At 43.4% G+C, this 27,999-nt stretch overlaps 1 protein-coding gene across 2 annotated transcripts; it reads left to right on the top strand.

Moving 5' to 3' along the window:
- Positions 1 to 1,694: 1,694 nt before the first annotated feature.
- LOC138965070 (uncharacterized) lies at positions 1,695 to 27,999 on the top strand. Of its 2 annotated transcripts, XM_070337189.1 has the most exons (11): positions 1,696 to 1,820; positions 3,590 to 3,736; positions 5,107 to 5,756; positions 9,485 to 9,590; positions 10,359 to 10,535; positions 11,156 to 11,265; positions 14,326 to 14,434; positions 21,519 to 21,695; positions 22,291 to 22,429; positions 23,893 to 24,013; positions 24,856 to 27,999. In XM_070337189.1, exons 1-11 carry the CDS (start codon positions 1,799 to 1,801, stop codon positions 25,066 to 25,068), a joined length of 1,971 nt encoding a protein of 656 aa, XP_070193290.1. In that variant the 5' UTR covers positions 1,696 to 1,798; the 3' UTR covers positions 25,069 to 27,999. The 2 variants fall into 2 exon arrangements, with proteins under 2 accessions (XP_070193291.1, XP_070193290.1); XM_070337190.1 differs by lacking the exons at positions 9,485 to 9,590; positions 10,359 to 10,535; positions 11,156 to 11,265 and having other exon boundaries at positions 1,695 to 1,820.

Raw genomic sequence — 27,999 nt, 5'->3', positions numbered from 1 at the left:
CGACAAAAGCTAATTGAAGCCCGACGGAGCGAAGCGACGGAGGGCTTCAATTACTTTAGACTTTGGGAGAGCGTCAATCCACGATGAAGACCGAGAAGTTTCAAATGGAAGCATGTTAATGTTATTGTAATTGAATGTCAGTGTTACAGAAGTTCAGCCACTGGTCATGGAAAATTAAAGTGTATTTATTGGTAAGGGAATTTGATAAACTTTTATGGGTTGATCTATGAACATTCCAGATGAAAGTCTTTAAACCGAGTCAAAATTGATGTGAACAAAAACATTCATTACTACAAAATTCTTCAAGTTCAACCTAATAAAACAAAAACCAGCACCCCTTTGTCACATTTGTGTTGGGAACACACTGACCACTAGCAATATCTGCAACTTGATAAGATGGTCACATGGGGGGGGGGGGGGGGGGGGGGGGGTGGACATGCACGTTGAGGCAACACAAAATATTTTTTTGTGTATGCTTTTTTTTATCCAGATACTTGCGGCAAAAATGGACTACTACCCTCATTACACCAGAGGTAGGAGGATGAGTGGTCCTCATGGCTTTACGCAATAATTCAGGTAAGAAAAGCTAAGACAAAAACTTGCATGAATTATTTCCAGTTAATCAAAGTGACTACCTTTAGCCTGCCCTTCAAAGCCAAAAACCGGCACGGTTGGCCTAGTGGTAAGGCGTCCGCCCCGTGATCGGGAGGTCGTGGGTTCGAACCCCGGCCGGGTCATACCTAAGACTTTAAAATTGGCAATCTAGTGGCTGCTCCGCCTGGCGTCTGGCATTATGGGGTTAGTGCTAAGCCTGGTTGGTCCGGTGTCAGAATAATGTGACAGGGTGAGACATGAAGCCTGTGCTGCGACTTCTGTCTTGTGTGTGGCGCACGTTATATGTCAAAGCAGCACCGCCTTGATATGGCCCTTCGTGGTCGGCTGGGCGTTAAGCAAACAAACAAACAAAAATCAAAGCCAAAATGAAGTATTGCCAGTCATATTATCATAATTATGACTGGCAATACTTCATTTTGGCTTTATTATGAGTGGACTTACTGCTGTTTGACTTTGGAGGGCAGAGCTAGAATGGACACTTTCCTTCGTCGCTTTGATGCGGATGTAATGCCTTCACTACGGTTCTTGCCAGACACAGCTTTTTGATCTGATGAGGCCCCCACCTGTTCAGTTACACATTAAGTGATTAACATGCTTCCATTTGAAACTTCGAAGTCTTCATCGGGGACTGACGCCCGACAAAAGCTAATTGAAGCCCGACAGAGCGAAGCGACGGAGGGCTTCAATTACTATAGACTTTGGGAGGGCGTCAATCCACGATGAAGACCGAGAAGTTTCAAATGGAAGCATGTTAATGTTATTGTAATTGAATGTCAGTGTTACAGAAGTTCAGCCACTGGTCATGGAAAATTAAAGTGTATTTATTGGTAAGGGAATTTGATAAACTTTTATGGGTTGATCTATGAACATTCCAGATGAAAGTCTTTAAACCGAGTCAAAATTGATGTGAACAAAAAACATTCATTACTACAAAATTCTTCAAGTTCAACCTAATAAAACAAAAACCAGCACCCCTTTGTCACATTTGTGTTGGGAACACACTGACCACTAGCAATATCTGCAACTTGATAAGATGGTCACATGGGGGAGGGGGGGGGGGTGGACATGCACGTTGAGGCAACACAAAATATTTTATTGTGTATGCTTTTTTTTATCCAGGTACTTGCGGCAAAAATGGACTACTACCCTCATTACACCAGAGGTAGGAGGATGAGTGGTCCTCATGGCTTTACGCAATAATTCAGGTAAGAAAAGCTAAGACAAAAACTTGCATGAATTATTTCCAGTTAATCAAAGTGACTACCTTTAGCCTGCCCTTCAAAGCCAAAAACCGGCACGGTTGGCCTAGTGGTAAGGCGTCCGCCCCGTGATCGGGAGGTCGTGGGTTCGAACCTCGGCCGGGTCATACCTAAGACTTTAAAATTGGCAATCTAGTGGCTGCTCCGCCTGGCGTCTGGCATTATGGGGTTAGTGCTAGGCCTGGTTGGTCCGGTGTCAGAATAATGTGACTGGGTGAGACATGAAGCCTGTGCTGCAACTTCTGTCTTGTGTGTGGCGCACGTTATATGTCAAAGCAGCACCGCCCTGATATGGCCCTTCGTGGTCGGCTGGGCGTTAAGCAAACATACAAACAAAAATCAAAGCCAAAATGAAGTATTGCCAGTCATATTATCATAATTATGACTGGCAATACTTCATTTTGGCTTTATTATGAGTGGACTTACTGCTGTTTGACTTTAGAGGGCAGAGCTAGAATGGACACTTTCCTTCGTCGCTTTGATGCGGATGTAATGCCTTCACTACGGTTCTTGCCAGACACAGCTTTTTGATCTGATGAGGCCCCCACCTGTTCAGTTACACATTAAGTGATTAACATGCTTCCATTTGAAACTTCGAAGTCTTCATCGGGGATTGACGCCCGACAAAAGCTAATTGAAGCCCGACGGAGCGAAGCGACGGAGGGCTTCAATTAGACTTTGGGAGGGCGTCAATCCACGATGAAGACCGAGAAGTTTCAAATGGAAGCATGTTAATGTTATTGTAATTGAATCTGACGACAATCTCTTTCCTGCTTTCATGCGGTTGTAAACAGACAGAATTGGTTCTGTTCTGTTCACACACTACTTTCAGTCCACCTACCTGCAAGGGTCAAGTCCCAAGAAATGTCTCTGTATTCCTATCGTATCACTCTGCTCCTGTTTTGTTTTCTTTCACACACATTTTCCCTTCTTTTTTGACGGGTTTCTGGACAGCAAACTCTAAAACAAATTCTTTTCATCACAAAAGCGATCTTTGGAATTGACTGACGTAGTCCGGAAGAATTCATGCATTAACTTACGTCACGTACTCAACGTCATCACTTCGCATACCTTATGGTCTCGGTATTTCGTTGGCCTTCATATTTCCTACTTGTAAAATGACCCTCAAAGCTAACCGAGACTAGTTGAGGCTGTATCAATACGCCTCGCCAGCAGGTTGTTAATGGATTTTTTAGCGAGTGGTTATCGACAATTGTAATACAATCAAGTTTGCGTTTTAATGAAACAGATCCTGTGATTGGTCAGAATGTCCCAACTCATTACAAATTACCGGTGACTAATTGTCGATAGCCACTAGCTAAAAAATTCATTAACAACCTGCTCCGCACACTCGTGAATTACCAAGAGGCTGCAAATACCCACTCGTGGTTTATTTTCCACTAATCAACTCGTGGTCATTGTTTAAGCTCTATTTAATGACCGGTAATTTTTAATGAGTTGGGGCATTCTGACCAATCACAGGATCTGTTTCATTAAAACGCAAACTTGATTGAATTACAATTAACATTAACCAGAAAAGCCTTTTAACATATGATAATTATAAGAATAACTTTGAATGTAATTAGAAAATTGTTTGCCATTTGAAGAATATTCATACCATAAGACTAAATTGTTGAAAAGTGTCAAATGTACTGAAAGTAGATGGCTTTGTCAACTGACCATAAATACAATTGGTTCTTGTGCCTGTTGTATAGGAGCACCTGAAAGAGAAGGAACAATGGAACAGAAAGTACCAGCAGGAGGTCGACAGTCTGTCATTCCGCAACTAGCAGCTGTCCAAACGAGTTGTGGTACTGCAAGAGGAGCTGGAGGCCGTCGAGTCACAGAAGAAAAAACACAAGGTTGGCACATTTCTTTAAAGCAGTAAAGCGGTAATCAAGACACCAGCATTGACTTGACAGATACAGATTTCCTCTTCGTTGAATAGGGTTGAAGGCATGGCTATCATATTCCTTGGTGGTGGCAATTCCGTTCAATATGTTTTTGTAACGTCGTGAAATATATACTTTTCCCATAAAACTGAAAGCTTAGTGTTACTGCGACTTCATTTTATCATACTTATTTTCATAGTGTGGCATTTTTCGGTTCTCGTCTTTGTTTTGCCAATACATTAACCTTTACTTTAATTGTTTAAAGTTTTAACAAAAACTTACAATGGTAGGAACCCAAGAAAAAGTCCACCCCTCTGCTTTTTGAATGTAATCTATACCTGACTAAGTTTCAAATGTACATTAGTATTAGATAGGCCATGAAGCCTGTAAATGCCCCTTCTTGATCTTGTGATCATTTTATTGCTATTTATAGTACAGAAAAGGGAACCCGTAAGATTTTGCCATATTTTGTACTCTTGATTTTCTAAATTACGATTGATACGGTCTGTGGAAAAAAAGAGAAATAATTCCTAGACTTCTTGAGTTTCTACTTTCGGTTCACTCAGTTAGTGTAAAAAAACAACCTGTTACTATGGCCATTTTGAATCTCGTATGAAGTGACTAAACGAGATCAGTTGCGTTGATCAGCTCAAAGCGTGGAAAGCTCAATTTTTATCATGCAAAAACAACAACAAAGAGGTGGATCCTCAGCAGGAGCAAAGAAAAAGGCTGTTCGGGAACAGGAATTCCTTTCAACGTATGTTTTCCAAGTTTGACATCGATAGACACTGCATGTCAAAGCTAGACTCATAGGGATCCTGAAATTGACAACACCAAGAAAAGCCGCTGCCAGCATGAGGAGCATCACAGACTTTGTCTTTTGCAAAAGATCTACCCGAGGAACAGGGTGCAGTACATGCCAAAGCGATGTTATCCGAGCTGATAGTGAAAATGAATTTGTCATTGAGCACAGCAGATGTGATTTTACAAGCTGTCAAAAGTGTGTTTCCTGTCTTAAACATCGCGCAGAAGTCTAAGTGTTCCTGCAAGAAGGCTACAGCAATGATGAAACAGATGTCTAATGACATTAGGTCTTCTCTTAAAGAAAAAATCAACAAAGATTTCCATCTTTTTTTTTTTATCAATGACGGTGTGTGCAGCATGTTTGAAATGAATGATTAAAAGTTATGTGGAGTACTCTCATTTTTCTGAAAATGCACGTAGCTTTTTTTTTGTTAAACTCCATGGCAAAATTGAGGTCCCAAGGTCTGTATTACAATATATATATATATGCAACACATGCTTCTGTCAGTTAAAAGATATGATTTGTTTTTTATCAGCCTCATCTGGAGATGTACTGGTACCTCAGGCCTCATCTGGAGATGTACCAGTATTGCCAGCCTCATTTGGAGATGTACAAGTATTGCCAGCCTCGTCTGGAGATGTACTAGTATCACAAGCCTTATCTGGAGATGTACCAGTATCACCAGCCTCATCTGGAGATGTACCGCCATCACCAGCCTCATCTGGAGATTTACCAGTATCACCAGCCTTATCTGGATATGTACCAGTTTCACCAGTCTTATCTGGACATGTACCAGTATCACCAGCCTCATCTGGAGATGTACCGCTATCACCAGCCTTATCTGGAGATGTACTGATACCACCAACCTCATCTGGAGATGTACCGCTATCACCAGCCTTATCTGGAAATGTACCGATACCACCAGCCTCATCTGGAGATGTACCGCTATCACCAGCCTCATCTGGAGATGTACCGCTATCATCAGCCTCATCTGGAGATGTACCGCTATCACCAGTCTTATCTGGAAATGTACCGATACCACCAGCCTCATCTGGAAATGTACCGATACCACCAGCCTTATCTGGAGATGTACTGATACCACCAGCCTCATCTGGAGATGTACCGCTACCAAAAGCCTCATCTGGAAATGTACCGATACCACCAGCCTCATTTGGAGATGAACAGGTACGAAAAGCATTGTGATTTTGAACTTACTCACGGGTTACCTCCATTATGAAATTGACCGTTTTTGTTTGTTTATTTGTTGCTTAACGTCCAGCCGACTACGCAGAGCCATATCAGGACGAAAATTGACCGCTTTTATTTTTTAAACTTTCCAGGAAATGGGATTTAGCCACCTCTAGGTCGATGTTGTCTAATGAAATTGGAGAAAAGGCACCAATGGGTGGCCGAGTGGTAACGCACTTGCGCTCGGAAGTGAGTTCGACCCTGTGTCGGGGCGTTAGCAATTTTCTCCCCCCTTTCCTAACCTAGGTGGTGGGTTCAAGTGCTAGTCTTTCGGATGAGACGAAAAACCGAGGTCCCTTCGTGTACACTACATTGGGGTGTGCACGTTAAAGATCCCACGATTGACAAAAGGGTCTTTCCTGGCAAAATTGTATAGCCATAGATTAAAAAAATGTCCACCAAAATACCCGTGTGACTTTGAATAATAGGCCGTGAACAGTAGGATATGCGCCGAAATGGCTGCGATCTGCTGGTCGATGTGAATGCGTGATGTATTGTGTAAAAAAATCCATCTCACACGGCGCCTTGAGTCCGAGTCTGGAGATACGCGCGCGATATAAGACTTCATATAACCCATACTTGTCGGTCGCCCTATGCCTAAGTGGAATGTTTTGTATAATGGGAGCTTTAGGGCAACATTTGGCTTTAACACACACACACGTACATATATAGATTGGTTGAATTTAGAATAAAAAGAAAGTATGTAAAAGTCACAACATTCTTACACGTACTCGCATTCACTACCAAGAAACTGTTAATTTTTAGGATAGTTGGACATTAACTACAGTACCTGTGTAATCCAGAAAAACACACAAGATAAGCACATAATTGAGGCAAGTCAGGACCATTATGATGATCTGTGTCAAAAGCATCACATTTATTTTAACACGAATATTTATTGGACCATAGTGGCCGAGTGGGCTGCTTGCAGTCTCACTCAATGACAAAGTTAAGCAATGCCGAGCCTAGCCAAGTACTTGGATAAGTGACTGTCTGAGTTGTACACTGCTGTTAACTTGACCCCTCATGGAGGGCGGTGTCTCACTACTCTTTGGGATGAGATTTTAAAGGGAGGTCTATTCAGTATTCTGAGTACATATATGCACTCAAAATCAAGCTTGGACTTGATCCTGACGCCAATGTCCAACTCGGGTCAATGCAACCTGCAGAAACACACCCAGCATGCATCATAGTCTCAGAATAATCAAAATGATGATTGTGGAGACTCAACGAAAGGCAGGTGTGCTAAGCTGCCATAGTATTATGGGAAATGATTCTATTGTTATTGCAAATTTGTCTGGAAGCATGTGTCGACATAAGCTTGTATGTCTGCTTGATAGAGAATGGGATCTGGGTTGTCAGTAAAATGAAATTTGAGATTTTAAAAGAATCACCAAACCTTAGGGCGACAAAATATAAGTTGAAAGTATTGTACAATTGGAGCTTTACCTTTAGGACGACATTTGGTTGACCTAACTCCCCTATAGGATTTAACACAATATATATATATATGTTATAATTTTGGTTGCCCTAATCAAAAGTATTGTATAATGGGAGCTTTAGGGCGACATTTGGCGAATTGGATCTGGGTTGTTACTAAAATGACATTTTACTTTTTTGAGATTTTTTTTTTATACACGTTTTTATTGAGTCACTTGAGAAAAAGTGACTCTATGTAATCGGTCAGTGTTAGTCTGTCCGGCCGGCCGTCCGGCCGGCCGTCCGGCCGGCCGTCCGTAGACACCACCTTAACGTTGGACTTTTCTCGGAAACTATCAAAGCGATCGGGCTCATATTTTGTTTAGTCGTGACCTCCAATGACCTCTACACTTTAACGATGGTTTCGTTGACCTTTGACCTTTTTCAAGGTCACAGGTCAGCGTCAAAGGAAAAATTAGACATTTTATATCTTTGACAAAGTTCATCGGATGTGATTGAAACTTTGTAGGATTATTCTTTACATCAAAGTATTTACATCTGTAGCCTTTTACGAACGTTATCAGAAAAACAAGGGAGATAACTAGCCTTTTCTGTTCGGCAACACACAACTTAACGTTGGGCTTTTCTCGGAAACTATAAAAGTGACCGGGCTCAAATTTTATGTGAACGTGACTCATTGTGTTGTGAATAGCAATTTCTTCCTGTCCATCTGATGCCTCATATAATATTCAGAACTGCGAAAGTGACTCGATCGAGCGTTTGCTCTTCTTGTTTCTTCTTGGTACACGACATCAACATCAGACAGCAACACTTTTTTTTAGATTTGAAAGGAAGCACCAAACCTTAGGGCGAAAAAAATATGTGAAAGTATTGTACAATAGGAGCTTTAGGATGACATTTGGTCGACCTAGCTCCCCTGTGGGATTTAAAGGCAGAGTAAGCCTCCCGTAAACCATCACAGATGCGGTCAGGCTTTTACACACAGTACAAACACCATTTCCTTTAAACACTCACCAATTGAGAACATCCTAGGTGCCCTCCGTAAAGAGCGAACAATTTTCAAAGAATTTATTTTTGCGTGGTTTATCTTACCCCTGAGCCATCGTGAACCCGTGTGATCCAGTTCACAATGCAGTCGTCATAGTTAGTCATTTGAATGCGACTCGACGTGAGCTTATCTACAATAGCACGTTTTTTTTATGCACGAAACAACGGCTGTGGTTCACAAGAACTCTCGCGATGGCTTTTGACTGTTGAGAGGAACGGCGATTTGCACTGATAAACCGGCCGTCGTCTGCTACGACCCTTGCGTGACCCTGCTTCCGGGCTTTTCTTTTTTTTAAACTTTCACAACTTCGAATTGTTCTGATCTTGTCTTGATGAAAAACGAATTCTTTTATGATTAAAGAATGTTTGTGTAACAAGCTGTCAATTTATTATTTAGATTTTAAAAGTTAGGTCTAGCGCAAAAACGAGGCGCCGTTGTTGTTAACGGAACAAGTCTACGAAAATAAATTCTTTGAAAATGTCTCACGCTCGACAGAAAGCAGCCAGGATGTTCCCGTTCGGTGAGCGTTCAAATGGAAGTATGCTTGTACTGTATTTAGACGCTCGGGGAGCTCTGTGATGGTTTACGGGAGGCTTACTGTGCCTTTAACACACATGCATATATATATATATATATATATGTTATAATTTTGGTCGCCCTAATCAAAAGTATTGTATAATGGGAGCGTTAGGGCGACATTTGGCGAATTGGATCTGGGTTGTTACTAAAAAAAAATGACATATTACTTTTTTGAGAATTTTATTTTTTCAGTTTTTTTTTTTTATACACGTTTTTATTTCTTTTTGGTACACGACATCAACATCAGACAACAACACTTTTTTGAGATTTGAAAGGAAGTACCAAACCTTAGGGCGAAAGAAAATACGTTGAAAGTATTGTACAATAGGAGCTTTAGGATGACATTTGGTCGATCGACCTAGCTCCCCTGTGGGATTTAACACACACGCATGTATATATATATGTTAAAAATGGTGTGAATGTGATCATACTTTCTCCAAGTCCTTTTTCAAAAATTGACCCGATATTCCGATCTACTTACAAATACCTTTTGGGGTTTAAATTGTGATGTTTTAGTTTAAATAAAAGTTCCACATGATTCTATGCTCCGCCTTGCAAGAGACATCACATTAACTTAACTGTGAATATTTTGTTTTAGGATGAAGACTACTGTCAGGAGAGTGATTTTGATTCTGATAGCACACCTTCTTCCTGCGATTACCCTATGCTGTCACCACCTGCACAAAGGAAGAAAACTTGCCAAGGTAAAAGTCAATGAAAGAAACTGTGAGAAGTAGTAACTCACTGACTGCGACAATTCATGGTTGACCAATTTACTTAAAATTCAGCTTTCCTGAGCCAGAAACCACAACTTGGTCTATAGTTCAGGACATTTCCTAGTCGAGTTGCAATCAATTATTGTACTATCAAGGAAACAGTTTCTTGTGTAAAGAATTTAACATGCTATACGGTGTTGTTGCCAGGCCTCGGTCTTTTGTCTGTGACGCATTCCTTTCTGATTTGACGCATTGGACCTAGCCTTGTCCGGTCGATGGACCGATAGTTTTTACGTTTTGGTGGTCAACTGACCGATACATATTCGTACAAGGCGGACAAGGTCTGCAATGAATGGAATGGGAGTTGCAAAGTCGGAAAACAAACCCCGATCGAAATGCTCATGTTTGCTACGAGTGAAAAATGCACTCGGTGCCGACTCTGTGTTTGTCGTCATTGACTCTGTGTTTGTCGTCTTTGACACTCGAGGCTGCGTTTACGGAAATACCCGTTCCAGCCGGTGTACCTAATTATCGAAAACGGCGCAAACAGCGGAAATTTCATCAATATAATATTACGGCATGGTAATTTGGACCTATTGTTTTTTTAAAGTCAGGACATTTGGACTTATTGGTTTTTTTTAGGGAGGTCCAAATGACCTATTGTTTTCTTAGGCTGGCAACAACACTGGCTATACTTTTTCCCACATAAAAAAGACTTGTGCCCATTGTGATATGTACATTGTACTTGTTTGACAGGCATGGTTACAACAAGTCAGCAAAGTCTGGTTTTCTCGATGGCTGGTTGGCACCCCGTTGCCTTGGCACCTCAAGCAATGATGTTGCCAGCGCAGTCTGTGTCTCGTCTTACGTCTCCCAACAATGTCCAGCTTCCCACCGACCTTACTGTCCTTCAGCAGCAGCTCAGGACTACAGGTATGTTATTCTTCAGCGTGTGGCATCACCGTATTTGATCTTTTACCCTTGTTAAATGCTTCTCATTCAAGTCACTGCACAGCAGAACATGCATGAACTTTTAAAACCAGCTCGCTGCACAATTGTTAAGTACCTATTTTATGAAGCAACTGCTTGTTTGCGAAAATGAGTGTGCCTGCATCAATACTACGTGTTTATCACTAAATCAGTGACTGATTAGACCGTCCTTCCGGAGGGTGAAATGAATAGGCTAAAGTTGCTGATGCGACCCCCATTCATATTTCACACTGTCAGACTGTACGGTAGGCTACGGTTCATGTTGGTTGATAAATATTGGCTTCAAATTGGTACCCTTGAAAATGACAGAAGGCCGCCTTACAATTCTTAAACTTCTTGAGTTTCTACTTTTGTGACATGACGTGACCGAGTTTTGTATGAAGTGAAGAAACGAGATCAGTTGTATTGATCTGTTCAAAGCGTGGAAAGCTCAATTTCCATCAGGCAAAAACAACAACAAAGAGGTGGATCCTCAGCTGGGCCAAAGAAAAAGGCGGTTCGGGAACAGGAATTCCTTTCAAAGTATGTGTCAGTAAAAAGATGACCTGATTTTTTTTCATCAGCCTCATCTGGAGATGTACCGCTACCACCAGCCTCATCTGGAGATGTACCGCTACCACCAGCCTCATCTGGAGATGTACCGATAAAACCAGCCTCTTCTGGAGATGAACAGGTACGAAAAGCCTTGCGATTTGAACTAACTCACGGGTTACCTACTTCCTGAATTTGACTCTCCGGATGACTTTTTTAACTTTTCACAGGAAATGGGAATTGGGCCCCGCCACACCCCCCCCCCCCCCCCCCCGGGGGTAATTATTGTCAGTCCAATGGAAGCACAAATACTATGGTCATCCTAAGTGGAAAGTAGTGTATAATGGGATCTTTAGGGCGACATTTGGTCGACTTAACTCCCCTGTAAGCTTTAACACATACACATGTATATTGGTTGAATTTAGAATAAAAAGAAAGTATGTAAAAGGCACAACATTCTTACACGTACTTGCATTCACCACCAAGAAACTGTTAATTTTTAGGATAGTTGGACATTAACTACGGTACCTGTGTAATCCAGAAAAACACACAAGATAAGCACATAAATGAGGCAAGTCAGGACCATTATGATGATCTGTGTCAAAAGCATCACATTTATTTTAACACGAATATTTATTGGACCATAGTGGCCGAGTGGGCGGCTTGCAGTCTCACTCAATGACAAAGTTAAGCAATGCCGAGCCTAGGCAGTACTTGGATAAGTGACTGTCTGAGTTGTACACTGCTGTTAACTTGACCCCACATGGAGGGCGGTGTCTCACTACTCTTTGGGATGAGATTTTAAACTGAGGTCTATTCAGTATTCTGAGTACATATGCCCTCAAAATCATGCTTGGACTTGATCCTGACGCCAATGTCCAACTCGGGTCAATGCAACCCGCAGAAACACACCCAGCATGCATCATAGTCTCAGAATAATCAGAATGATGATTGTGGAGACTCAAGGAAAGGCAGGTGTACTAAGCTGCCATGGTATTATGGGAAAAGGTTCTATTGTTATTGCAAATTTGTCTGGAAGCATGTGTCGACATTAGCTTGTATGTCTGCTTGATAGGCAATGTGATCTGGGTTGTCAGTAAAAATGAAATTTGAGATTTGAAAAGAATCACCAAACCTTAGGGCGACAGAATATAAGTTGAAAGTATTGTACAATTGGAGCTTTAGGACGACATTTGGTCGACCTAGCTCCCCTGTAGGATTTAGCACAATATATGTTATATTTTTGGTCGCCCTAATCAAAAGTATTGTATAATGGGAGCTTTAGGGCGACATTTGGTGAATTGGATCTGGGTTGTCACTAAAATGACATTTGAGATTTGAAAGGAAGCACCAAACCTTAGGGCGAAAGAAAATACATTGAAAGTATTGTACAATTGCTGAATTGGAGCTTTAGGATGACATATGTTCGACCTAGCTCCCCTGTGGAATTTGACACACACGCATATTATATATACTGTTCAAAAAAAGAAACGCATAGTTGCTACTTGCCAAATTTGTTTTATTTTTCGAAAAAAATAACAGAAAATCCAATATTTAGATTATTTGTTTGAATTTTGGTATGGACACAGTTGAATGCACACACAGTTCATTTGCATCTTCAAATCAATCAGTCAATCAATACGATTGGGTGCCGAGGCTGTCAAGTCAGTAGGGGGTGTGACTGCCTTGAGCAGCAACAACTGCCCGGCACCTTCTGGGCATGGACTGGATCAGATGCCGGATATCTTGCTGTGGGATGGTGTCCCACTCCTCCTGAAGTGCCTGCAATAGATCGCGGTGATTTGCTGGCGCTTCTTCTTGCCTGCGCACACGTCTGTCCAATTCATCCCAGAGGTGTTCTATCGGGTTCATGTCTGGCGACATGGATGGCCAGGGAAGCACCTGGACATGGTGGTCGGTGAGGAACTGGGTGGTGAGTCGTGCTGTGTGCGGGCGAGCGTTGTCCTGCTGGATTATGGCATCCTGGTCAGCCAGAAGAGGAAGGGCGTGTGGGCGCAGAATTTCCTCCACGTATCGCTGGGCAGTTATGCGCCCTTGGACGTGCACCAGGGTGCTCCTTCCAGCGGTATTGATCGCCCCCACACCATGACGCCTCCACCACCATGAATGGGTGCCTCATCCACACAGTTGGGCGCGTAACGTTCGTTTACTCTCCGGTAGACCCTCCTCCGACCATCATGTCGCTGGAGCAGGAAGTAGGACTCGTCGCTGAACCACACGTGTCTCCAGTGATTCCGGACGGTCCAGCGAAGGTGCTGGTTGCCCCACTGCACTCGGTTCTGGCGATGGCGGCGGGTGAGGACAGCTCCTCTGTGAGGTCTGCGAGCTCTCAAACCAGCTTTATGCAGGCGGTACTGCACGGTCTGGTCCGATAATCGGTGTGGCCCGGGGAGAGCCTGGACAGAAGATGAGGCCGACAGGAAACGATTCCGGAGGTGGCGGAGCCGTATGAAACGGTCCTGAGCAGCAGTTGTCGCCCTTGGTCTTCCCGCTCGTGGCAAGTCAGCAACGGAGCCAGTGGCTTGAAACCTGACCCACAGTCTACTGATGGTGCCCTGGGACACGTGGAAGTGCCTGGCGATTGCACTTTGACTTTGGCCTGCTTGTAAACGACCCAATGCAATTTGGCGGTCTTCTCTGCTCAATCGGGCCATCTTTCGTCGCTGAATTGTCGTCTGATTTCTTTGTGGCGAACAATCCGCTTTTATGGGTTTTGGAAGACATGGTGAGAGCTCAATATTCCCCGAGTTTCACGAGATTACACTGAAGCATGACGAGTGGTCATGCCAAATGAGCAATTTTGACATTGTAGCCACTGATAACGCATGCGTCACGTGCAGAGCTCACTTGTGGCAATGGACGAAAGGTCGACGACCAGATAAACATTTTCTGCAGTTTGGTGGATATCCTTGTAGCCATATAACTAAATTAACCAAATATTACAAGCTATGCGTTTCTTTTTTTGAACAGTATATATATGATAATGTCAAAAATGGTGTGAATGTGTTCATACTTTCTCCAAGTCCTTTTACTGAAAAGGACCTTTGACTCGATATTCCGATCTACTTACGCATACTCTTTGGGGTTTACATTGTGATGTTTAAATAAAAGTTCCACATGATTCTATGCTCCGCCTTGCAAGAGACATCACATTAACTTAACTGTGAATATTTTGTTTTAGGATGAAGACTTATACCGTCCGGAGAGTGATTTTGATTCTGATAGCACACCTTCTTCCTGCGATTACCCTATGCTGTCACCACCTGCACAAAGGAAGAAAACTTGCCAAGGTAAAAGTCAATGAAAGAAACTGTGAGAAGTAGTAACTCACTCACTGCGACAACTCATGGATGACCAATTTACTTAACTCATGGATGACCAATTTACTTAAGATTCAACTCTCCTGAGCCAGAAACCACAACTTGGTCTATAGTTCAGGACATTTCCTAGTCAAGTTGCAATCATTTATTGTACTATCAAGGAAACAGTTTCTTGTGTAAAGAATTTAACATGCTATACAGTGTTCTTGCCAGGCCTTGGTCTTCGGTCTCTGACGCATTCCTTTCTGATTTGACGCATTGGACCTAGCCTTGTCCGGTCGATGGACCGATAGTTTTTACGTTTTGGTGGTCAACTGACCGATACATATTCGTACAAGGCGGACAAGGTCTGCAATGAATGGAATGGGAGTTGCAAAGTCGGAAAACAAACCCCGATCGAAATGCTCATGTTTGCTACGAGTGAAAAATGCACTCGGTGCCGACTCTGTGTTTGTCGTCATTGACAATGTTAGGAAACGCTACCGTTGCTGAGCTTTGGTTCAGTTTTGTGTGTTGCGTGTGGTTGACTTGTTTGTGCTTTGTGGGAAGGTACCGATATTATATTTTGTAAACACAATATTTATGCTTGGACGAGAATGCAGGTGAACTTTCTAGTCCTGTCAAAACAAGTTGTTTACCATGCTGTTTTAGTCGTAAGTTCGTGGCGTTCGTTCGGATTAAGTGTGTCGGTGTTTTTGATGTACGTCATAGAGAATGTCGCTAGTTTAGTCCATGCACGGCTCGTATAATGTAGTTGTATCATGTTCGGTCTGGAATATTCTCGAGATTGAGTATTTACTATATATGCCAGCGCGATTTGAATGTTAAAAAAGGCTTCTATTTGAGTTCTGCTACGATGTGCAGTTGTATGTATTGAATGCTGAATAAATCCTCGAACTCAATTTGACGAGTTGTTTTCTGCTGCTGCGAAGACGGGCGACGTAGAATAAAAGAACACAACTATACGACGTTTGAGAACTTGTGGCAATCTCTAGTGTCGTGTAACAATTGGGGGCCAAGCCAAGGATCTACGTTTAACGCCAAGGGTTTTCCAGTAACAAAGACAGTTAAGACAGTCACAGGAGGTAGCCATCAATAGGGTGTATCCTGAGGGATCAGTATTGAGACTACGGAACCGTGGATTCGGTGTGACTGTGGGAAGAGTTTGGTAATCGCCGCAGCTCGATACGGTGAGCGACGCCGGAGTGTATCGGGATTACAGAGGTTAGCTGCCGTTTGGACGAGACGGACTTCGTCGCGGAGCTAGTGCATTAATACTACGAAATACGACTGAGGTACGTCGTGTACGTATCGTGAGCAGAGTGCGCCGTCACGTTAGACGAGGAGGGTGGCAGCCTGCGTCTACGAAGGTGAACAGCGACGAGAGAAGCATCGGAGGTGCAGTAGAGACTGTGTTCTTTTAGAAGACTACATTCGTCTACGTTCGGGGCTGTGAAAGAATACAGACGAACGCACCGGAAAAGACCAGAATGGCTGAGTTCTGGGCAAAAGGAATTGAACTGGGACTAAAAGGCAAGCAGTTGACGGAGTTCGTCGAGTCCCAGACACGACTGCTGGCGCAGCGTGAAGAAAGACAAGCGCAGCGTGAGCGAGAAGAAAAAGAAAGACAAGCGCAGCGTGAGCGAGAAGAAAAAGAAAGACAAGCGCATCGTGAAGAAAGACAAGCGCAGCGTGAGCGTGAAGAACGACAAGCGCAGCGTGAGCGTGAAGAAAGAGAAAGAGAAGCACAGCGTGAAGAAAGGAAAATGGAGCTGAAACGCGTAGAGCTCCAGATAGAAATGGAGACCAAGCGCTTAGAGCTTCAGACAGAAATGGTGCGTGTTCAAAATGAGCACGCGGCACCACGCCAAAGAGATAACCAGCAGCAAATGCTACACAGGGCACCGAAACTTCCAGCATTCGCTGACGGGAAGGACCAGATCGACTGCTACCTTGCAAGATTCGAGAGGTTCGCTGAGAGTGCTAGATGGCAGCGCGACGACTGGGCGATTCTACTCAGCGCACATTTGACTGGGGCAGCACTTGAGGTCTACGCTAGACTCTCAAACGATGACGCCAGAGACTATGATGTACTGAAGGAAGCTCTGTTGCGTTGCTACAACTTCACTGAAAGGGGCTACCGTCAACGCTTCCGCGAATGCCAGCCATTGTCTGGAGAGACACCGAGCCAGTTTGTGGAGCGCCTGTCGTCATACCTGCAGAAGTGGGTGGAGTTATCAGGTGAAGAGCAGTCATACGAGAGTCTGCGGGACTTGATCGTGAAGGAGCAGTTCCTTAATGCCTGCCCGAAGGACCTGGCGACCCGCTTGGAAGAGCAAAAACTGCGGGGTTTGAAGGACATTACTGATGCTGCTGAGCGTTATCTCATTGCTCATGGAAGGACCCTGGGGACGTCAAAGTCATCGAAACCTTTCCAGAAGAGCGGAAACCAGGCAAACCAACCTGCCAAGGGACAAACTGAGTCCGCACCATCATCCAATGAAGGGCAGAACATAACGTGTTTCCATTGCAATGCCAAGGGTCACCGAGTCGCCAACTGTCCCCAAAAGAAAAATAACGGACATGTCAATGGCAAAGCGCAAGAACATCGACGGAGATATTACGACAACAAGAGGCAAACGAGTGGCTCGAACCAACAAGTATGTGCGAGCAGCGTCATACTTCCAAGGGCTGCCGAGCAAGTGGCTACACCATCGGACGTGGAAGAATGTATATCTGATGGCCAGCTTCTACTCGCCAATGGCAAGGCAATCTCTGTTGTCGCCAGCGCAGCTGTGTCAGTGACGAACATGCCCGTGTCGAAGGGATTTGTTGAGAAGCAGGAAGTGACTGTTCTCAGAGATTCGGGCTGCAATGGAGTCATTGTCAAAGAGGATCTGGTGCCAACAGAGAAGTTCACTGGTGACTTCAAGTGGACGCTCATGGCTGACAGCAAATGCGTGAAGGCACCAGTGGTAAAAATCCAGATCGATACTCCATACTTCACCGGAGAAGTTGAGGCCGTCTGCCTGAAGAAGCCCTTGTACGATCTACTAATTGGGAACATTGGGGGTGCGAGACGTCCTGATGACCCTGATTTCGAATGGAGAATGGGCTCAGCTCAGCCTGCTGCTGAGGAGGAAGACCCACTGCCATTCGCGAATGAAGATATCAGCGAACTGTTACGAGATGACAGAGCAACTGTGCATCGCCGCGACCAGCCGCAGGTTGTAAGCGCTGTGACGACCAGAGCCCAGGCGAAGAAGGACAAAACAACTACGCCACTCAGGGTCACCAACAGTTCTGCAACTGCTGTCGTGGACAGGGATCGGCTGATTCAGCTACAGGAAGCTGATTTGACCTTGACAAAGTACAGGAGTCGTCCTGTCAAGGAGATGACTAAGGGCGAAGGCACTGTGCACTTTGAAGTGAAGGCCAAGATTCTGTACAGAGTGTTCCAGCACGCGAGAGTCAACGGTGGGAAGCCATTACGTCAAGTTCTGGTGCCTCAACCACTTAGGCGCCAGGTGATGGAGGTGGCCCACGACTCTATTATGGGAGGTCACCTGGGGGTCAAGAAGACATCGGACAGAATCCAGGCTGCGTTTTACTGGCCAGGACTGCATGCAGATGTGACTCGATTCTGCCGATCGTGCGATATTTGCCAGAAAACCATACCTCGAGGAAGGGTCCCGAAAGTGCCGTTGCAGAAGATGCCTTTGATCGACCGACCTTTCAAGAGGGTGGCCATTGACCTCATCGGCGAGATCAAACCGCCAAGTGAAGCGGGTCATCGTTGGGTACTGACCCTGGTAGACTATGCAACCAGGTACCCAGAAGCCGTGCCTCTGAAGAAAATTGACACCGAGACTGTTGCCGAGGCACTTGTGGACATTTTCAGCAGAATTGGGGTTCCTGAAGAGATCCTCACAGACCTGGGGACACAGTTTGTCTCTGAATGCATGGAAGAGGTCAACAGGCTGCTGAGCATTCGTCACTTGACTACGACACCCTATCACCCGATGTGCAATGGGCTGGTAGAAAAATTCAATGCGACGCTGAAGTCCACGCTGAAGAAACTATGCAGTGAGCAGCCAAGGCAGTGGCATCGCTACATCAATGCCTTGCTGTTTGCATACAGGGAGGTGCCACAAGAGTCCACTGGATTCTCCCCGTTCGAGCTGATGTACGGGCGGACCGTGAGAGGCCCGATGCAGATACTAAAGGAATTGTGGACGAAAGATGTGGACACACCTGAAGTGAAGAACAGTTACCAGTACGTGTTCGAGTTGCGAGAGAAACTGGAGGAGACTCTCGAGATTGCGAGAGAAAACTTGAGAAAGTCTCAGGATAGCGGAAAGCACTACTACGACCGCAAAGCCGTAAACAGGAAGTTTACACCAGGTAACAAAGTGCTGATACTGCTTCCCACTGATCACAACAAACTACTGATGCAGTGGAAAGGCCCATACGAGGTTGAGGCCGTGGTAGGGATCAACGACTACAAGGTGAATGTCGGCAAGAAGTCCAAGATCTACCACGCTAACCTCCTGAAACTGTATGTGGAGAGACCTCCGGAAGCAGTACAGGTCGCAGCAAGTGTGGAAGAACCAGCCGAACTAGACGAGTTCGACGGCGAGGAACTACTGGAGTTGGGAGACCTCCACAAGAAAGAGGGAGTGGATGACGTCAAGTTAGGACCTGACCTGACAGAAGATCAGCAGAAGGAGCTGCATGATTTTATGGGCGACTTCACCCATAGGTTCTCTGATGTTCCAGGCTCTACGTCCTTGGTCGAACATGAAGTCCACCTCACATCTGACGTTCCTGTTCGCTCAAAACCATACCCTATCCCGTTTCAGGCTCGGGAATCCTTGAAGAAGGACATCGACAGCATGTTGAAGATGGGGGTCATCCGTGAGTCATCATCCCCTTACTCATCTCCCGTTGTTGTTGTCAAGAAGAAAGACGGTACAAACAGGGTATGCATTGACTTCAGGAAAGTCAATAAGATCACCGTGTTTGACCCTGAACCAATGCCGACGGCAACTGATCTATTCCGACAGTTAACCGGCAGTAAGATCTTCTCAAAGATCGATCTCAGCAAGGGATATTGGCAGATTCCTGTGCGCGAAGAGGACATACCAAAGACCGCCTTTGCAACTCCAGACGGAACGTATGAGTGCCTGCGGATGCCTTTTGGCATGGTGAACAGTGGTGCTACCCTGAAGAGGGGAATGCGAAAAATGCTCAAAGGAATGAAGAATGTTGTGTACTACTGGGATGATCTGCTAGTCCACACGGAGACCTTTGAGGAGCATCTGGAGACTTTGAGGGAACTGTTTTCCCGCCTGACAAAAGCCAATCTGACCGTGAGACCCAGCAAGTGCATTTTGGGGACCGACAACGTTGACTTCATAGGTCATTCACTAAAAGAAGGTCAAAAGGGGCTTTTGTTGGAAAACGTCACCAAGATCCTCAATGCGCCACGTCCTGAAACCAAGAAGCAGGTGCGATCCTTCCTTGGATTGGCTGGGTACTACAGAGAGTTCATTCCAAACTTCGCCGCCATAACGGCGCCTTTGTCGGACATGACCCGAAAAGGATGCCCCAACCGAATACTCTGGGGACCAGCCCAGGAGAAGGCATACCAGACTGTGTGCGACCTGATGTCACGAGACCCGGTGCTACGCCTTCCTGATACCGCCAAAGAGTTCATCTTGCGTACAGACGCATCGGACGAAGGGATCGGCGCCATGCTGATGCAAGAGCATGGAAGTAAACCGTTTCCGGTCAGCTATGCCAGCAAGAAGCTGTCAGGAGCCGAGAAGAACTACTCGACCATGGAGAAAGAGTGTTTAGCCATCGTGTGGGGAATCAAGAAATTTGAACTCTACCTCCAAGGGGTGAAATTCGTGCTTCAGACTGATCACAAACCCCTCACCTACCTGAACTCTGCGAAGTTTGTGAATAATCGTATCATGAGGTGGGTGATGTACTTGCAGAACTTTGATATGCGAGTGGAATCGATCAAGAGTTCAGACAATGTTGGAGCAGATTTTCTCAGCCGAGTATTTGAGTAAAACGGTGTTCATTCTCCAACAGACTAATGTACATACCTGGATTTCAATCTGTTATGTATACATAATATGTGTACAGGTAGCGTTTCAATGATTGAAAGAAATTAGGTAAATTTCTTCTGGTGTTGGGGGTAATGTTAGGAAACGCTACCGTTGCTGAGCTTTGGTTCAGTTTTGTGTGTTGCGTGTGGTTGACTTGTTTGTGCTTTGTGGGAAGGTACCGATATTATATTTTGTAAACACAATATTTATGCTTGGACGAGAATGCAGGTGAACTTTCTAGTCCTGTCAAAACAAGTTGTTTACCATGCTGTTTTAGTCGTAAGTTCGTGGCGTTCGTTCGGATTAAGTGTGTCGGCGCTTTTGATGTACGTCAGAGAGAATGTCGCTAGTTTAGTCCATGCACGGCTCGTATAATGTAGTTGTATCGTGTTCGGTCTGGAATATTCTCGAGATTGAGTATTTACTATATATGCCAGCGCGATTTGAATGTTAAAAAAGGCTTCTATTTGAGTTCTGCTACGATGTGCAGTTGTATGTATTGAATGCTGAATAAATCCTCGAACTCAATTTGACGAGTTGTTTTCTGCTGCTGCGAAGACGGGCGACGTAGAATAAAAGAACACAACTATACGACGTTTGAGAACTTGTGGCAATCTCTAGTGTCGTGTAACAGACTCTGTGTTTGTCGTCATTGACACTCGAGGCTGCGTTTACGGAAATACCCGTTCCAGCCGGTGTACCTAATTATCGAAAACGGCGCAAACAGCGGAAATTTCATCAATATAATACTACGGCATGGTAATTTGGACCTATTGTTTTTTTAAAGCCAGGACATTTGGACTTATTGGTTTTTTTTTAGGGAGGTCCAAATGACCTATTGTCTTCTTAGGCTGGCAACAACACTGGCTATACTTTTTCCCACATAAAACAGACTTGTGCCCATTGTGATATACATTGTACTTGTTTGACAGGCATGGTTACAACAAGTCAGCAAAGTCTGGTTTTCTCGATGGCTGGTTGGCACCCCGTTGCCTTGGCACCTCAAGCAATGATGTTGCCAGCGCAGTCTGTGTCTCGTCTTACGTCTCCCAACAATGTCCAGCTTCCCACCGACCTTACTGTCCTTCAGCAGCAGCTCAGGACTCCAGGTATGTTATTCTTCAGCGTGTGGCATCACCGTATTTGATCTTTTACCCTTGTTAAATGCTTCTCATTCAAGTCACTGCACAGCAGAACATGCATGCACTTTTAAAACCAGCTTGCTGCACAATTGTTAAGTACCTATTTTATGAAGCAACTGCTTGTTTGCGAAAATGAGTGTGCCTGCATCGATACTACGTGTTTATCACTAAATCAGTGTCTGATAAGACCGTCCATCCGGAGGGTGAAATGAATAGGCTAAAGTTGCTGATGCGACCCTCATTCACATTTCACACTGTTAGACTGTACGGTAGGCTACGGTTCATGTTGGTTAATAAATATTGGCTTCAAATTGGTACCCTTGAAAATGACAGAAGGCCGCCTTACAATTCTTAAACTTCTTGAGTTTCTACTTTTGTGACATGACGTGGCGAGTCTCGTATGAAGTGACGAAACGAGATCAGTTGTATTGATCTGTTCAAAGCGTGGAAAGCTCAATTTCCATCATGTAAAAACAACAACAAAGAAAAAGGCGGTTCGTGAACAGGAATTCCTTTCAAAGTTTGTGTCAGTAAAAAGATGACCTGATTTATTTCTCATCAGCCTCATCTGGAGATGTACCGCTACCACCAGCCTCATCTGGAGATGTACCGCTACCACCAGCCTCATCTGGAGATGTACCGCTACCACCAGCCTCATTTGGAGATGTACCGATAAAACCAGCCTCATCTGGAGATGACAGGTACGAAAAGCCTCGCGATTTGAACTAACTCACGGGTTACCTACTTCCTGAATTTGACTCTCCGGATGACTTTTTAACTTTATAAGCCTGTGATTAAGGTGACCCACAAACTGTTACCAGACACTCCCTGGACTTATATTAAGCCTAGTGCAGAACCGCGCGAGGTGACATGTGACTCATTTCGTGGTGGAGGGTCACATTTTAAGGATTTTTTGCATTTTACTTCAGTATCTGTGTAATCCAGAAAAGACACAAGATAAGCGCATAATTGAGGAGAGTCGGGACCATTATGATGATCTGTGTCAAAAGCACATTGAACACGACTATTAATGGGACCATAGTGGCCGAGTGGGCGACTTGCAGTCTCACTCTATGACAAAGTTAAGCAATTTGAGATTTAAATAGAAGCACCAAACCTTAGGGCGACTGAAAATAAGAAAAGTATTGCATGATTAGAGCTTTAGGACGACATTTGATCAACCTAGGTCCCCTGTTGAATTTAAAGGCACACGCAGCTTCCCGTAAACCATCACAGACACTGTCAGGCTTTTACACACAGTACAAACACCCTTGCATTTCAACACTCACCACTTGAGAACATCGTAGGTGCCCTCCGAAAAGAGCGAGCACTTATGAACGAATTTATTTTTGCGTGGCCAGCCGGATTGTCTGATCAGACAATGGGATGGCTCGTTTTGGCGCTAGACCTAACTTATACTAATAAATTGACAGCTTGTTACACAAATATTCTTAAATAATTCTTTTTTCATTAAGACAAAATCAGTAAAACTCGAAGATTTTAAAGTTTAAAAACTAGCCCTGAAGCGTGTCCTGCAAAACGTGTTTCTCGTAGCAGACGAATGTTCAGCATGTCGCCAGTTTCTTTGAACGGTCAGCCGACACCATTCACTTCGTGTGACTCGCAGCCATTTGTTGCGTTTTAGATAACGAGCCATGGCAGATACAGCGAGTCGCATTGAAATCAAGGACTGACTACTAAATTGTGAGAAAAAAAGGGAAAGTAGATCACATGGGTTCACGATGGCTCAGGGGTTAGATTAACCACGAAAACAGGTGTGTGGTTTACTCGAGCTAAACAAAAAAACTGTGTCATTTAATGCTATTCACTAAATGCTATTGCAAGTGTGTTCGATAAGGTTAGAACTGCTTTTTCATGAAAAGATTTGAATCGTTCTGTAAACCATTTGGGACGGACTGGGGCTTTAACACACACGCATTACAAGTCAAATAGTGTGAATGTGATAATTTTTTCTCCTTCCTCCAAGTACTTTTAGTTTTACTCAAAAGGACCTATGACCAGATTTCCAGATCTACTGACAAATACGTTTTGAGCTTTCATTTGTGATGTTTAGATAAAAAATAAAAAAAAGAGTTTCACATGATGGCATGTTCCGCCTTGCCAGAGACATCACTATAACTTAACTGTGAATATTTTGTTTTAGGATGAAGACTACAGTTACGATCCGGAGAGTGATTCTGATTCTGATGGCACACCTTTTTCAAGCTACATGTACTACTACTCAATGCTGTCACCACCTGCAAAAAGGAAGAAAACATGCCAAGGTAAAAGTCCGTGAAAGAAACTGAGAAGTAGTGACTCTATGACTGCAACCTTTCATGATTTGCCAATTTACCTAAAATTCAGCTTTCCTGAGCCAGAAGCAAGACTTGTCTATAGACTATAGTTCAGGACATTTGCATATGCAGTTGCAATCAACTAGTGTACTATCAAGAAAACAGTTTCGTGTGGACAGAATTGTACATGCTCTACATTTTCCCATCTTTGTTAAAACATTAAGTCAAAATTTGACTAAATGTAAAAAACATCAATTTTGAAAACAACACTGGACAGCAATTAAAAATAGCATTCACCAAAACTGGCAACATGGTCTCAAAAGCTTCCTCACCTCATGTCTGACACATGCATGCACACACACACACACACAAACACACACACACACACACACACATACACACACACATACACACACACACACACACACACGCATCTCTGCCTTATGCAGCTTCATTTGTTTCTAAGGAAAATGCTGGGAGTCCATGGTTTCCAGGGAAATTGTATATTTGTGAAACACGTTATTCACCAGTCTTGCAAAGACCAGGCAAAAGTTACTAAATGTTCAGTTAAGCTGCTGCAACATTCCCCCATTTTGAAATTTTTACCATGCTCCTTTTTGTTGTGAACATAAAGATCTGAACCTGGGCTTTTATTTCCAGGAAGCGATCACTTTTCATAATCGTTGATATTGGTTTTGGTTATGCCTAATATGATCACATGGTTATTCTTCAAGAAGCGTTGTTCAGTTTTCATTTTTTTCTTGGGTAGAGCTGCTTTGATCTTTGAAAACTTTGTAATAGGATTTTTTGCATATTTTGTTTTTTTTCAGAAATACCAGACAAACACGATGTACTGCCACCTGCCTCAAACGGACTGCCACCTGCCTCAGATGAGCTGCCACCTGCCTCAAATGGACTGCCACCTGCCTCAGACGGACTGCCAAACATTTCTTCCAAGAAACCGAAACGACCTTGCCTATATTGTGGCCAATTTCAAAGCGTGCTCATCAGACACTTACAAAGAAAACATTCTAATGAAGTAAGGGTTGCTGCAGCCATGAAGCTGCCTGCTTGTTCTAATGCGCAACTTGATTGTGGGCAGGCTTACCCTTTTTAAAATCAAAAAACAAGAAAGGTAGGTTGTTGGAACGTTTGTTATTGGATTTACATTAACATAAAACGTTTTAAGAGAACAGCCTTCCTTCTGTATGTTTTTGCTCATTGAACACCTTTGATTTCACCAACTCTTTTTTCTTCTTGTCACTGAGCTCTGACCGGTACGGTTGGCCTAGTGGTAAGGCGTCCGCCCCGTGATCGGGAGGTCGTGGGTTCGAACCCCGGCCGGGTCATACCTAAGACTTTAAAATTGGCAATCTAGTGGCTGCTCCGCCTGTCGTCTGGCATTATGGGGTTAGTGCTACGACTGGTTGGTCCGGTGTCAGAATAATCAGAATAATGTGACTGGGTGAGACATGAAGCCTGTTCTGCGACTTCTGTCTTGCGTGTGGCGCATGTTATATGTCAAAGCAGCACCGCCCTGATATGGCCCTTCGTGGTAAAACGCTGGCAGTTTCTTTGTTTTTGGATTTACCCTTTTTAACGCAAGAATGGATGGTGAACCAGCCAGACTGACACTGTGTGAATGGCAAGAAGCAGAAAGCAATCATTGGGTGGTACTGGTTCAATCTCGGCAGCTAAACTAAAGAGTATGTGTGTATGTAAAATCACCCATGACAGATGTGTACTGGTTCAATCTCGGCAGCTAAACTAAAGAATATCAAGTATGTGTTTTGAAAATCGTTGTCAGTATCGGATAAAGGAGAATTTCACTTGAGACTCGACCGAGGCCTGGTTTGTGTTATTATGCAAGGTCCGGTACTATGAACAAATTTGGTCAAATCCACTACAAATGTATGCGTGTTTGGCTTATTTCATAGAGTAAAAAGTTCACGCACTAAACATTTTATGTTGACCGACAAAAGTGTGCCTCGTACACTCTAAATATTTGGACGCCAGATACCTCTGCAATGACCGGAACAGAGCTGAGCAGAAAATGCAATCAGGTGTTCTATCTCAGACTAATCAAAGCAGTCTGACACAAGCCTGATCACTTGGATCGTCACTAATCTATTCAAGAGTTCTGCATTGCCCATTATCTCCCATTCAAACCCTCTTTTGTACTGTGAGTTAGTAATCGCTGAACGATCGCTGTTAATGTTATAGCGATACTGGTGAAAACGAAATGTAATATTTTGAGTGCATGCAGTAATTGAAGGGCGCACAAAGCATGTGACTACCCTCCAGTGACTGCACTCATAACCTTTTGAGATGAGTGGTTGTAAGGTATTATAATAAGACTTCCTCTCCACAATACAAGTGCCTGTTGTTGTTATTCATGTTCAATTGATGGGAAGCTAATTCTGGAGGATAAATAGAAAACAATTAAGCTTTTTTAATAGGTTACAATAATGTCATCATTTATTTCTCATTGAAAATTTCAAATCATTTTATATCATTTTGCTTTAAAAGTTGTCAGTCGTGTCTTGAAATCGATGACATTTGTTTTATGTTTTGCTTCTAATACTGAGTTCTAATGACAGAGTAAATATAGCATTGTAATTTGTAATACCATGCACAGTTCAAACTGTCAATCACGCTCCTTCCCAGTTTGTGATATGTATGTACATGAATTCTGTAAGTGGTCAATTTGTGTGTGGCATTGATCAACATTGCAAACAACACAGTTAATCTATGCAATCATGTACATCAAAATAATTTCAAAGAACTGTTCTCTGTTTTAATCTGTATTTGTTTCACTTCTCTGGGGTAAATTAAATCCTGTTGCATTGTAAATGCATGCCATTTATTTTCTTCTGTCTTGACTTTATTTTGCCAAAAATGTTATGCTTGGAAGAGGGCTTAGTAACTCTCTCCAAAAGGCCACTGGTTCTGATTCTACTCAATTACGATTGTTTTCTTGATAGTGTACATTTGATTGAAATTTTAACTAAAATTTGTTGTTTCTGTGCTTCATTAATCTTCTTCAATTTGAGGTATCTTGGTGTAGCTTGTGTGTTTATGACATCATTTCTGCCCTAACATTTACAATGATTTCAACATGAAAGATAACTTAAACATACTAAATATGGATCTCTATGTTGTTAATGATTAGGTGAAATGTAAGACTACCAAAATATGTGTGCCATAATTCTGCACACGATATTTTTTCTTTCAAACAGATCATTGGTAATCTGAACCGTACACTTGCAAGTGGTCAAATTACTTTTTTGTGTTCTCAAATTGTTTCATGGCAGAGATTTAAAAAGACCTCAATTAGTGTACTGTAAACTATAGAGCATTTATTGTGATCTTAGCAGACTTTCACTGTGCTGTTCTGGAAAGAACGTCGGCAAGACTATTGAAAGCGTTCTGCATTTAGAACATTGACAGATCATGCAGAACACACTGAGAGCCCATAACAGCTTACTTTTTCAGTTCATTCAGCACACAAAAGATGATCACAGCAGCTAACTCTCAAAACAGAACATTTGAATGCCGTTCTCAAACTGTTTCAAATAAGTGAGTGTGTGCAATTCCCATCATGTTCATTTAGAGTGTAGTAGGGCCCCAGATCAATCCAGCATTGAGTGCATTTCTGCCATTACCTGAAAACAATAGACCTTTTGCAAGTGTATTCTTTGCAAGAACTTTATTCTTGTACATACTTGTAAGTTGTCTTTTTTTCCCGTTTTTGTTACCCTCTACAGAGAGGTCCCACTCGCAACTCTGTACAACATCCCTTTTGTCAAATCTCCCTTACTGAACAAAGTATAGTAGGTTTTGGACTCGAACAATATGGTAAGTGTAGGGAAGCGATTTAAGAACAAGTGCGCACATTAAAACATCATTGCTGAAGGTGTATGTGTATAATTTTATTCTTGTTTTTGACAAATAAATGAGCTGTTGAACAAATA

Source organism: Littorina saxatilis, linkage group LG4 (assembly GCF_037325665.1).
Source record: "Littorina saxatilis isolate snail1 linkage group LG4, US_GU_Lsax_2.0, whole genome shotgun sequence".
NCBI classification, from domain to species: Eukaryota; Metazoa; Mollusca; class Gastropoda; order Littorinimorpha; family Littorinidae; genus Littorina; species Littorina saxatilis.
This window is presented reverse-complemented; position numbering and strand designations above follow the sequence as displayed.

Coding starts and splice junctions, on each gene's coding strand:
- LOC138965070 (XM_070337189.1), top strand. CDS start 1,799: ATGGCTTTACGCAATAATTCAG. Junction 5,757..9,484: donor CCTCATTTGGAGATGAACAG/GTACGAAAAGCA, acceptor ATTTTGTTTTAG/GATGAAGACTACTGTCAGGA. Junction 11,266..14,325: donor CCTCTTCTGGAGATGAACAG/GTACGAAAAGCC, acceptor ATTTTGTTTTAG/GATGAAGACTTATACCGTCC.